Source organism: Chanodichthys erythropterus, chromosome 16 (genome assembly GCF_024489055.1).
Source record: "Chanodichthys erythropterus isolate Z2021 chromosome 16, ASM2448905v1, whole genome shotgun sequence".
Classification (NCBI taxonomy): domain Eukaryota; kingdom Metazoa; phylum Chordata; class Actinopteri; order Cypriniformes; family Xenocyprididae; genus Chanodichthys; species Chanodichthys erythropterus.
Genome location: NC_090236.1, coordinates 4,289,809 through 4,303,460, shown reverse-complemented (window position 1 = coordinate 4,303,460; position 13,652 = coordinate 4,289,809). Strand labels below are relative to the sequence as shown.

The window sequence follows — 13,652 nt, the reverse complement described above, 5'->3', positions numbered from 1 at the left end:
GCTTCAAACTTCATCAGTGTAATGTCAATACACAGCAGATGTAGACCTATGACAGGATTTTTGATATTTGAAATATTGTTGCCATGGCAACAGGTCAAACTGTAATAATATTCTTGAGTGTTTTTGAGGCTCTTAACATGCTTCAAATTGCATGAAACTCGACACACACATCAATATTGTCAACCAGTAGACATGGACAAAGCCATAGAAATGGGCGTGGTGGAGGGGCTCAGTAGCGCCACCTTTTGACAAAAGTGGGGGTTAGTTTTTCCTACAGTCACCAAACTCGGTACACATATTATTCTCATCAAGCCGGACAATTTTCTAATTTACATTCATTAGCTCCGACCAACAGGAAGTCAGCTATTTTGGTTTGAATGTTAATTTTTTGAAAAAACAGGCTATGAATTTTATACTACTACTCCTACAGGGTTTATCCAATTTACACCAAGCTTTTTTAACTTGTTGCGAACACATTGAAGTTGTTTAATTGCAAACGGATTTTGGATATCTCAAACGGTTTGGCCGTGGCGAGGCAACGAATTTATGGCGAGAAAAGGGAAACAGGAAATGTGTTATAACTTCTGCATACATTGATTGATGTTTATGAAACTTCAGGAGTGTGTTGGTTGTAGTAGTCTGATCACATGGATGTAACTATTGTGAGTCAAAGTTATAGCGCCACCAAATGGCAGCAAGAAGTGTATCACTTTTAAAATGCTTTGAGATCACCCTCTTATTTTTACCTGATTTGCTTCAAACTTCATCAGTGTAATGTCAATACACAGCAGATGTAGACCTATGACAGGATTTTTGATATTTGAAATATTGTTGCCATGGCAACAGGTCAAACTGTAATAATATTCTTGAGTGTTTTTGAGGCTCTTAACATGCTTCAAATTGCATGAAACTCGACACACACATCAATATTGTCAACCAGTAGACATGGACAAAGCCATAGAAATGGGCGTGGTGGAGGGGCTCAGTAGCGCCACCTTTTGACAAAAGTGGGGGGTTAGTTTTTCCTACAGTCACCAAACTCGGTACACATATTATTCTCATCAAGCCGGACAATTTTCTAATTTACATTCATTAGCTCCGACCAACAGGAAGTCAGCTATTTTGGTTTGAATGTTAATTTTTTGAAAAAACAGGCTATGAATTTTATACTACTACTCCTACAGGGTTTATCCAATTTACACCAAGCTTTTTTAACTTGTTGCTAACACATTGAAGTTGTTTAATTGCAAACGGATTTTGGATATCTCAAACGGTTTGGCCGTGGCGAGGCAACGAATTTATGGCAAGAAAAGGGAAACAAAGTGTTATAACTTCTGCATACATTAATTGATTTTGATGAAACTTTGGCTTAGTCTTCGTTGTACAAGGCTGATCACATGGATTTGACTATTGTGATTCAAAGTCATAGCGCCACCAACTGGAAGCAGAAAATGTGTCACTTTCAGCATACATTGAGATCACCCTCTTATTTTTACCTGATTTGCTTCAAAATTCATCAGAATAATGTTAAAACTTGGCACATGTAATCCTTTGAAAATGGGCAGGGAGGAAGGGGTCTATAGCGGCACCTTGTAGTGCAGTAAATGTGGAGTGAATTTGACATAGTCCTTTGATGTTTAACCGTTTTAAGTGCCTATTGCCCGCTGTGCACAGTTGCCCTGAAGCCACCGGGGTGGCGGTGCCACCGGGCTTGGGCCCGCCATCGCTGCTCGCAGCTATATTTATTTATTTATTTATTTATTTATTTTTTTTTTTCCGTCTTCCGGGGCTTTTTGGGGGCCTTAACATGCTCAAAAACTCTTGAAAATTGGCACACACATTGGAATCCGCGGCCATTAGGACGCCGGAGAGGCTGGTACCCGGGCGTGGCAGGGGGGCTCGACAGCGCCCCCTTGAAAAAAGTCTGAAAATTTGGTCCATATATTAAACATGCTTGCACGTATTAGTATGAAACTCGGTACACATATAGACCTCATCGGGCCGAACAACTTTCGCGCTCTAAGTTAATCGCCACGCCAACAGGAAGTCAGCTATTAAGGGTTGTTTGAAAAACGCATGCTCTGGAATTTGATATACTCCTCCTAGACGATTAATCCGATCGCCACCAAACTCGGTCAGCATGAAGTCAAGACACTGATGATTAAAAATTGCCAGGGGATTTTTGATATCTCGAACGGTTTGGCCGTGGCGAGGCAACGAATTTATGGCGAGAAAAAGGAAACAGGAAATGTGTTATAACGTCTTAATACATATATTGATCTTTATGAAACTTCACGAGTGTGTTCGTTATAGGAGTCTGATCACATGGATGTGACTATTGTGAGTCAAAGTTATAGCGCCACCAACTGGCAGCAGGAAGTGTATCACTTTTTGAAATGTTTTGAGATCACCCTCTTATTTTTACCTGATTTGCTTCAAACTTCATCAGTGTAATGTCAATACACAGCAGATGTAGACCTATGACAGGATTTTTGATATTTGAAATATTGTTGCCATGGCAACAGGTCAAACTGTAATAATATTCTTGAGTGTTTTTGAGGCTCTTAACATGCTTCAAATTGCATGAAACTCGACACACACATCAATATTGTCAACCAGTAGACATGGACAAAGCCATAGAAATGGGCGTGGTGGAGGGGCTCAGTAGCGCCACCTTTTGACAAAAGTGGGGGGGTTAGTTTTTCCTACAGTCACCAAACTCGGTACACATATTATTCTCATCAAGCCGGACAATTTTCTAATTTACATTCATTAGCTCCGACCAACAGGAAGTCAGCTATTTTGGTTTGAATGTTAATTTTTTGAAAAAACAGGCTATGAATTTTATACTACTACTCCTACAGGGTTTATCCAATTTACACCAAGCTTTTTTTAACTTGTTGCGAACACATTGAAGTTGTTTAATTGCAAACGGATTTTGGATATCTCAAACGGTTTGGCCGTGGCGAGGCAACGAATTTATGGCGAGAAAAAGGAAACAGGAAATGTGTTATAACTTCTGCATACATTGATTGATGTTTATGAAACTTCAGGAGTGTGTTGGTTGTAGTAGTCTGATCACATGGATGTAACTATTGTGAGTCAAAGTTATAGCGCCACCAAATGGCAGCAAGAAGTGTATCACTTTTAAAATGCTTTGAGATCACCCTCTTATTTTTACCTGATTTGCTTCAAACTTCATCAGTGTAATGTCAATACACAGCAGATGTAGACCTATGACAGGATTTTTGATATTTGAAATATTGTTGCCATGGCAACAGGTCAAACTGTAATAATATTCTTGAGTGTTTTTGAGGCTCTTAACATGCTTCAAATTGCATGAAACTCGACACACACATCAATATTGTCAACCAGTAGACATGGACAAAGCCATAGAAATGGGCGTGGTGGAGGGGCTCAGTAGCGCCACCTTTTGACAAAAGTGGGGGTTAGTTTTTCCTACAGACACCAAACTCGGTACACATATTATTCTCATCAAGCCGGACAATTTTCTAATTTACATTCATTAGCTCCGACCAACAGGAAGTCAGCTATTTTGGTTTGAATGTTAATTTTTTGAAAAAACAGGCTATGAATTTTATACTACTACTCCTACAGGGTTTATCCAATTTACACCAAGCTTTTTTAACTTGTTGCTAACACATTGAAGTTGTTTAATTGCAAACGGATTTTGGATATCTCAAACGGTTTGGCCGTGGCGAGGCAACGAATTTATGGCAAGAAAAGGGAAACAAAGTGTTATAACTTCTGCATACATTAATTGATTTTGATGAAACTTTGGCTTAGTCTTCGTTGTACAAGGCTGATCACATGGATTTGAGTATTGTGATTCAAAGTCATAGCGCCACCAACTGGAAGCAGAAAATGTGTCACTTTCAGCATACATTGAGATCACCCTCTTATTTTTACCTGATTTGCTTCAAAATTCATCAGAATAATGTTAAAACTTGGCACATGTAATCCTTTGAAAATGGGCAGGGAGGAGGGGCTCTATAGCGGCACCTTGTAGTGCAGTAAATGTGGAGTGAATTTGACATAGTCCTTTGATGTTTAACCGTTTTAAGTGCCTATTGCCCGCTGTGCACAGTTGCCCTGAAGCCACCGGGGTGGCGGTGCCACCGGGCTTGGGCCCGCCATCGCTGCTCGCAGCTATATTTATTATTATTATTTTTTTTTTTTTTTTTTTTTTTTTCCGTCTTCCGGGGCTTTTTGGGGGCCTTAACATGCTCAAAAACTCTTGAAAATTGGCACACACATTGGAATCCGCGGCCATTAGGACGCCGGAGAGGCTGGTACCCGGGCGTGGCAGGGGGGCTCGACAGCGCCCCCTTGAAAAAAGTCTGAAAATTTGGTCCATATATTAAACATGCTTGCACGTATTAGTATGAAACTCGGTACACATATAGACCTCATCGGGCCGAACAACTTTCGCGCTCTAAGTTAATCGCCACGCCAACAGGAAGTCAGCTATTAAGGGTTGTTTGAAAAACGCATGCTCTGGAATTTGATATACTCCTCCTAGACGATTAATCCGATCGCCACCAAACTCAGTCAGCATGAAGTCAAGACACTGATGATTAAAAATTGCCAGGGGATTTTTGATATCTCGAACGGTTTGGCCGTGGCGAGGCAACGAATTTATGGCGAGAAAAAGGAAACAGGAAATGTGTTATAACGTCTTAATACATATATTGATCTTTATGAAACTTCACGAGTGTGTTCGTTATAGGAGTCTGATCACATGGATGTGACTATTGTGAGTCAAAGTTATAGCGCCACCAACTGGCAGCAGGAAGTGTATCACTTTTTGAAATGTTTTGAGATCACCCTCTTATTTTTACCTGATTTGCTTCAAACTTCATCAGTGTAATGTCAATACACAGCAGATGTAGACCTATGACAGGATTTTTGATATTTGAAATATTGTTGCCATGGCAACAGGTCAAACTGTAATAATATTCTTGAGTGTTTTTGAGGCTCTTAACATGCTTCAAATTGCATGAAACTCGACACACACATCAATATTTTCAACCAGTAGACATGGACAAAGCCATAGAAATGGGCGTGGTGGAGGGGCTCAGTAGCGCCACCTTTTGACAAAAGTGGGGGTTAGTTTTTCCTACAGTCACCAAACTCGGTACACATATTATTCTCATCAAGCCGGACAATTTTCTAATTTACATTCATTAGCTCCGACCAACAGGAAGTCAGCTATTTTGGTTTGAATGTTAATTTTTTGAAAAAACAGGCTATGAATTTTATACTACTACTCCTACAGGGTTTATCCAATTTACACCAAGCTTTTTTTAACTTGTTGCGAACACATTGAAGTTGTTTAATTGCAAACGGATTTTGGATATCTCAAACGGTTTGGCCGTGGCGAGGCAACGAATTTATGGCGAGAAAAGGGAAACAGGAAATGTGTTATAACTTCTGCATACATTGATTGATGTTTATGAAACTTCAGGAGTGTGTTGGTTGTAGTAGTCTGATCACATGGATGTAACTATTGTGAGTCAAAGTTATAGCGCCACCAAATGGCAGCAAGAAGTGTATCACTTTTAAAATGCTTTGAGATCACCCTCTTATTTTTACCTGATTTGCTTCAAACTTCATCAGTGTAATGTCAATACACAGCAGATGTAGACCTATGACAGGATTTTTGATATTTGAAATATTGTTGCCATGGCAACAGGTCAAACTGTAATAATATTCTTGAGTGTTTTTGAGGCTCTTAACATGCTTCAAATTGCATGAAACTCGACACACACATCAATATTGTCAACCAGTAGACATGGACAAAGCCATAGAAATGGGCGTGGTGGAGGGGCTCAGTAGCGCCACCTTTTGACAAAAGATGGGGGGTTAGTTTTTCCTACAGTCACCAAACTCGATACACATATTATTCTCATCAAGCCGGACAATTTTCTAATTTACATTCATTAGCTCCGACCAACAGGAAGTCAGCTATTTTGGTTTGAATGTTAATTTTTTGAAAAAACAGGCTATGAATTTTATACTACTACTCCTACAGGGTTTATCCAATTTACACCAAGCTTTTTTTAACTTGTTGCTAACACATTGAAGTTGTTTAATTGCAAACGGATTTTGGATATCTCAAACGGTTTGGCCGTGGCGAGGCAACGAATTTATGGCAAGAAAAGGGAAACAAAGTGTTATAACTTCTGCATACATTAATTGATTTTGATGAAACTTTGGCTTAGTCTTCGTTGTACAAGGCTGATCACATGGATTTGACTATTGTGATTCAAAGTCATAGCGCCACCAACTGGAAGCAGAAAATGTGTCACTTTCAGCATACATTGAGATCACCCTCTTATTTTTACCTGATTTGCTTCAAAATTCATCAGAATAATGTTAAAACTTGGCACATGTAATCCTTTGAAAATGGGCAGGGAGGAGGGGCTCTATAGCGGCACCTTGTAGTGCAGTAAATGTGGAGTGAATTTGACATAGTCCTTTGATGTTTAACCATTTTAAGTGCCTATTGCCCGCTGTGCACAGTTGCCCTGAAGCCACCGGGGTTCATATATTAAACATGCTTGCACGTATTAGTATGAAACTCGGTACACATATAGACCTCATCGGGCCGAACAACTTTCGCGCTCTAAGTTAATCGCCACGCCAACAGGAAGTCAGCTATTAAGGGTTGTTTGAAAAACGCATGCTCTGGAATTTGATATACTCCTCCTAGACGATTAATCCGATCGCCACCAAACTCGGTCAGCATGAAGTCAAGACACTGATGATTAAAAATTGCCAGGGGATTTTTGATATCTCGAACGGTTTGGCCGTGGCGAGGCAACGAATTTATGGCGAGAAAAAGGAAACAGGAAATGTGTTATAATGTCTTAATACATATATTGATCTTTATGAAACTTCACGAGTGTGTTCGTTATAGGAGTCTGATCACATGGATGTGACTATTGTGAGTCAAAGTTATAGCGCCACCAACTGGCAGCAGGAAGTGTATCACTTTTTGAAATGTTTTGAGATCACCCTCTTATTTTTACCTGATTTGCTTCAAACTTCATCAGTGTAATGTCAATACACAGCAGATGTAGACCTATGACAGGATTTTTGATATTTGAAATATTGTTGCCATGGCAACAGGTCAAACTGTAATAATATTCTTGAGTGTTTTTGAGGCTCTTAACATGCTTCAAATTGCATGAAACTCGACACACACATCAATATTGTCAACCAGTAGACATGGACAAAGCCATAGAAATGGGCGTGGTGGAGGGGCTCAGTAGCGCCACCTTTTGACAAAAGTGGGGGGGTTAGTTTTTCCTACAGAAAATGTGTCACTTTCAGCATACATTGAGATCACCCTCTTATTTTTACCTGATTTGCTTCAAAATTCATCAGAATAATGTTAAAACTTGGCACATGTAATCCTTTGAAAATGGGCAGGGAGGAGGGGCTCTATAGCGGCACCTTGTAGTGCAGTAAATGTGGAGTGAATTTGACATAGTCCTTTGATGTTTAACCGTTTTAAGTGCCTATTGCCCGCTGTGCACAGTTGCCCTAAAGCCACCGGGGTGGCGGTGCCACCGGGCTTGGGCCCGCCATCGCTGCTCGCAGCTATATTTCTTTTTAGAATCACTCCGTTGTGTTAGAATTTGATCAATGGTTATACATAAATTCCTTAAAGTTATGATAGATAGATAGATAGATAGATAGATAGATAGATAGATAGATAGATAGATAGATAGATAGATAGATAGATAGATAGATAGATAGATAGATAGATAGATAGATAGATAGATAGATAGATAGATAGAGAAGAAATAAATTATCCAATAACGCTACACATAAAACATTTTTTTTTAAAATAAAAAAAATAATAACAGGCAGCATACCAACGCTCAACCCCCCCAATGTTGAAACCAAATCTACGCCCTTGTATATATATATATATATATATATATATATATATATATATATATATATATATATATATATATATATATATATATATGCCATTTTATATCTGCATTTTTATCTTTAACTTTATCAATATCATAAATATATTTTTTTGCATTACCGTTAAGCACAAGCACCACATACTGTCAGGGAGTGAATTTGCACATTCACTCGCCAGTGAAAATCGCTTGGGTATGAACACAAAAAACATCTCGAAAAACGCTGGCGATATTCGTCCCGGTGTGTACAGGCCTTAAGGCTGCAGTTTTTTTTTAAAATCAAAAATACAGTAAAAACAGCAATGTTGTGAAATATTATTACAACTTAAAATATCTGTTTCAATATATTATAAAATATAATTTATTCCTGTGATGACAAAGCTGATTTTTTAGCATCATCACACCAGTCTTCAGTGTCACATGATCCTTCAAAAATCATTTTAATATGCTAATTTGGTGCTCAAAAACATATCTTATTATTATCATTAATTAATATGTTGCGTAATATTTTTGTAGAAACTGTAACATTTATTTGAATTTACATTTATTTGGCATAGAAATCATAAATGCCTTCACTTTTGATCAATGCATCAACCTACCGAATTAAAACTATACATTTCTTTAAAAAAACAAACAAACAAAAATAAAGCACAATAAATAAATAAATACTCACAATCTGTTTGGTTTTGTCTTTTAGGGTTATCCAGTCCTCTCCGTTTGAGCTCACACTGATCTTGTATGTTCTGACGTAGTATGATTTTTTTGTTTCCTTTGATATGGCACCTTGTGTTCCTATGGCCATCACGTACCGCAGGAAACCCAAGTCCACCTGCAGGAGACAGAAAGAGATCATAAGAAAAGAGCTTGTTACTCTCTGGTGAGTGTTGATATATGTGTGGGAATGTGTTGTTTTGGACTCAGTATTGGAGCAGTTGTCATGTAACTGCTAGTTAATCACAGTCAGACATACTGCACTGATTCACAAGACCATTAGTATGATCTATGATGTTCACTGCATAGCAGCAGTACAATGCAGTGTCTGGACAGAAAGGCTAAAAGCTTAACATGGTTTACCAATGTAGGACATGTTCCTGGATCAACGTCCTTGTTGCTCATATTGAACAACGTTCTGAAAATCCCTAACAATCAGGATTTTAGGCTTAAAGCTGTGATTCCCTCTGCTTTTGGAGGGTATGTTTAGGGTTAAAGCTATGACAAAGTGATAGGAATTGTTCTAGTATCAACAAACACATTTTGATCCAGGAACATCATGTTGAGTCAGATTGCACGTACACACACACACACACACACACACACACACACACACACACACACACACACACACACACACGTAGGTACTCCTATCACTATGAGGACATTCAATATGCGCAATGGTTTTTACGCTGTGTTCAAGCCATGTCATAATTACTGTAAATTCGAGATGACAACACGTGACATTCGACTCTGAGCTATGCGATTCTACCAACGTCTAAAATTAATCTGCAGCGGTCAGGTGGTACAGCAGTTACTTGATACAAACAGGAGTTCTCTGAAAATTCCCAGCTTAGTTGTAATTACAAGGTCTATGAGGATGTGACCGTTTTTTACAAGTTTAAATCTCATTATTACGGTAATTATGGCATGATTGTTAGATTATACTGAGCTAATGACATTTTCTAACCCCTAACCATAAACCTACCCATCACAGAAAACATTATGCATTTTTACATTTTTAATACAAAATCATTCAGTTTGTTTTTTTCGTTTTGAATTACAAGGACATTGGCATGTCCTCATAATGTAGTGGGCATGGCCTGAAGCCTGAATACACACTGAAATATAACCAGTACACACACATTCACACAGTAAATAAAGTACAGTACAAGCTTTGTGAATATGGTTTAATTGCAGCCAAAAAACTGCTGGAAGAAAAATGAGGTTCCCACTAAAACTATGACTTCAACTACACCTTGAACATATTAGACACAATTATCAAATTTAGACAGTTTGACAATACTTGGCAGCTGCTTGTTCAAATTAAACCATTCTCTTTTTAATTTATTTGATATTTTTTATTTTAGATATTATATATACACCAATCAGGCATAACATTATGACCACCTTCCTAATATTGTGATGGTCCCCCTTTTGCTGCCAAAACAGCCCTGACCCATCAAGGCATGGACTCCTCTAGACTCTGAAGGTGTGCTGTGGTGTCTGGCACCAAGATGTTAGCAGCAGATTATTGAAATCCTGAAAGTTGTGAGGTGGGGCCTCCATGGATCGGATTTGTTTGTTCAGCACATCCCACAGATGCTCGATTGGATTGAGATCTGGGAATTTAGAGGCCAAGTCAACACCTCAAACTCATTGTTGTGCTCCTCAAACCATTCCTGAACCATTTTTGCTTTGTGGCAGGGCGCATTATCCTGCTGAAAGAGGCCACAGCCACCAGGGAAAACCGTTTCCATGAAAGAGCATACATGGTCTGCAACAAAGCTTAGGTAGGTGGTACGTGTCAAAGTAACATCCACATGGATGGCAGGATCCAAGGTTTCCCAGCAGAACATTGCCCAAAGCATCACACTGCCTCCGCCGGCTTGCCTTCTTCCCATAGTGCATCCTGGTGCTGTGTGTTCCCCAGGTAAGCGACGCACCCGGCCATCCACGTGATGTAAAAAAAACGGGATTCATCAGACCAGGCTACCTTCTTTCATTGCTCTGTGGTCCAGTTCTAATGCTCAGATGCCCACTGGTGGCACTTTCGGCGGTGGACAGCATGGGCACCCTGACTGGTCTGCGGCTATGCAGCCACATACGCAACAAACTGCGAGGCACTGTGTATTCTGACACCTTACTATCAGAACCAGCATTAACTTCTTGAGCAATTTTAGCAGTAGTTCATCTGCTGGATTGGACCACACGGGCCAGCCTTCAATCAATGAGCCTTGGCCGCCCATGACCCTGCTGCCGGTTCACCACTGTTCCTTCCTTGGACCACTTTTGATAGATACTGACCACTGCAGAACGCGAACACCCCACAAGAGCTGCAGTTTTGGAAATACTCTGACCCAGTCGTCTAGCCATCACAATTTGGCCCTTGTCAAACTCGCTCAAATCCTTAAACTTGGCCATTTTTTTCTCCTTCTAACACATCAACATTGTGGACAGAATGTTCACTTGCTGCCTAATATATCCCACCCACTAACAGGTGCTGTGATGAAGAGATAATCAGTGTTATTCACTTCTCATGTCAGTCGTCATAATGTTATGCATGATCAGTGTATACAAAAAGCTTAAATCATCAGATTACGTGTCACAAAATGACCAAACTGAACTTTCTAATCTCATATCTAGTGTGTAAAACATAACGTTTGCCACTTACTTCCATATTGGCACTCAAACACAGTCCTCTGTCATAATCTGAAACACTTAAAAGAACAATAACTGTCCAATGAAACCAAGCACACACTCATAATTTTAGAAGCATCTATCATGGCCTTATATTGTGTTTCAGGTTCCGAGAATCTCCATTTCTTTCCCTCCTCAACAATTACAAGAAGTCTGTTCTAAGTGTTTATTGTCCTTTTCAATAACCTTACAGTAATAATGATTCACATAACACTAAAACGTGGTCACAGGTCCAGAAATGTCGACACATGCTCTGGGCCAGGATGACAAATCATGTTGTTGTGGAGCAATTCCTGTATTAAATCTCGCGTGTCAGTTACTGTCTGTCTCTCAAGTGTGTGCGTAACTCTTGAGATAAATTAAACTCAACTGACGCAACAGAAGTGTGCATAAATAGCCTATTGAGAGAGTTTGGCTCAATAGAAGCATTCCTGGCACAAAAGTTCACATCTCTCTCCCACTGATTTCCACCCAAGTCTCAGTGAGCAGATGCTGCCATCCCTTTCTCTCTCTCTCGTTCTCTCTCTCTCTGAAAAGGAAGGTATTATGAGGCTAATTGCTTTTCAATATTGTGCCGTATCAGAAGCATTCGAGCTGCCAACTGGAGCCAGCCACCGCTAACAAGCTGTAACAAGTGTTAACAACCTTTAACGAGGGAACAATGGAAGGACAGAAGCAGAGCCCCTCAAATGCCAGGATCTACGACAAACATGGACACTTTTTGTAGAAAACAGGATATTGATGGGTGCATGTGTGTGAGACAGAAGTAAAGAATTTAAACAGGAAAGGGAAGAGGAATAAGGAAAAAGGAAGACGGCACTCAACTGACCCTCATGTCGCTTTGCTTTCTTGGGATAGTTTCCAGGCTGAGACCAAAAGACAAGACATAGTTTGATTCAATGTGCCCCAGGACAAGGATCACTTGTTCAAAGGCAAGAATATGAAGACATTGGACAGGGAAGACAGATGGTTTGTGAGAAGAAAGAAAGAGGCCATCTAAGTGAAAATGGAGCAGCCATCTCTGAAAAAAGCTTTGACGTTGCTTGCCAGACATGCAGACACCCTATTTGCCATGGCAGTTTTAGCTCAATTCACTCAACCGTTGTGCTTGGGTAATGACTCCAACAGCAATTCACCATTCTTATGACTCCCTGAGTGGTAAGGTTAACAGTATAGTTTACCCAAACATAAAAATTCTGCCCATTGTCTACTCACCTCATATTCACAGCTTTTTTTCCCCTTTAAATGCCAGATAAATATATAATGTCTAGGCTGCCTTTCTTTAAAATGAAGGGACCAATGGCTGTAAGCTCCGAAAAGAACAAAAATGTTTTCATTATGTGTACTACATTTTTTTGTATACACTATGTAACTTTGTTCAAAAGTTTGGGGTCAGTAAGATTTTGTTAAAGAAAATTAATATTTAGATAAGATTACTCAAAAGTGACCATAAAGAAATATTATAACCTTATAAAAACTTTCTATTTCAAATAAATAGATTCAAAGAATCCTGAAAAAATGTATCAGGGTTTCCAGAAAATATATTAACTAGCATATCTGGTTTCAGCATTAAAAATAATAAAAAATGTTTCTGGAGCATCAAATTAGCATATTAGAATGATTTCTGAAGGATCATGTGACACTGAAGACCAATGTTGGGCACGTTACTTTAAAAAAGTAATTAGTTATAGTTACTAGTTACTTCTCACAAATAGTAACGGAGTTAGTAACTGAGTTACATCATTATAAAAGTAACTAATTATCAGGGAAAGTAACTATTGCGTTACTTTAAAAAAAAAAAATAACTTGAATGCCCCCAATATCAAATACAAGTCTAATAATAATTTATTCTTGATCCGACTCGTGACTCATGATCCGCTCTTTCTTATGAAATTTCTCTGTACTGTACTATACGTGTTGGTATCCATTAAAGAAAATGTAGTTTCACATTTATGTTTAAATAGTCCTGTTATGTTTTAAATTAATTTACTTGATTATGAAAAGTGAACACCATGAGTAAGATGCATCATAAGATGCGCAATATATCGGGAGTCATGAAGTGGTTCAGACATGATTTTGACCACTTCATTAAGTTATGTTTTGTAGAAAGCCTTTCTTTAAAGTGAATTTTGTTTTGTAAAAATTGTGTCTTAATTTTAATCAATGTTTTATCAACCAATTGCCTGGATTTAATAAATAAGAAGCAAATATAGCAGACAATATAATCATGGCAGGCGCAGGCGCGATCACTGGCACGTGAACTGGAGCGCG

The 13,652-nt window shown here is 38.9% G+C and overlaps 1 protein-coding gene across 2 annotated transcripts in view; it reads right to left on the bottom strand.

Annotated features, from left to right (window-relative positions):
- LOC137003519 (neuropilin-1a-like) overlaps positions 1-13,652 on the bottom strand; it is a 53,487-nt gene that overhangs the window by 14,889 nt on the left and 24,946 nt on the right. For both annotated transcript variants that reach the window (XM_067363712.1, XM_067363713.1), the window contains one exon: positions 8,644-8,799. In XM_067363712.1, the coding sequence (XP_067219813.1) occupies positions 8,644-8,799 (156 nt within the window). The remainder of the gene's footprint in view (positions 1-8,643; positions 8,800-13,652) is intronic.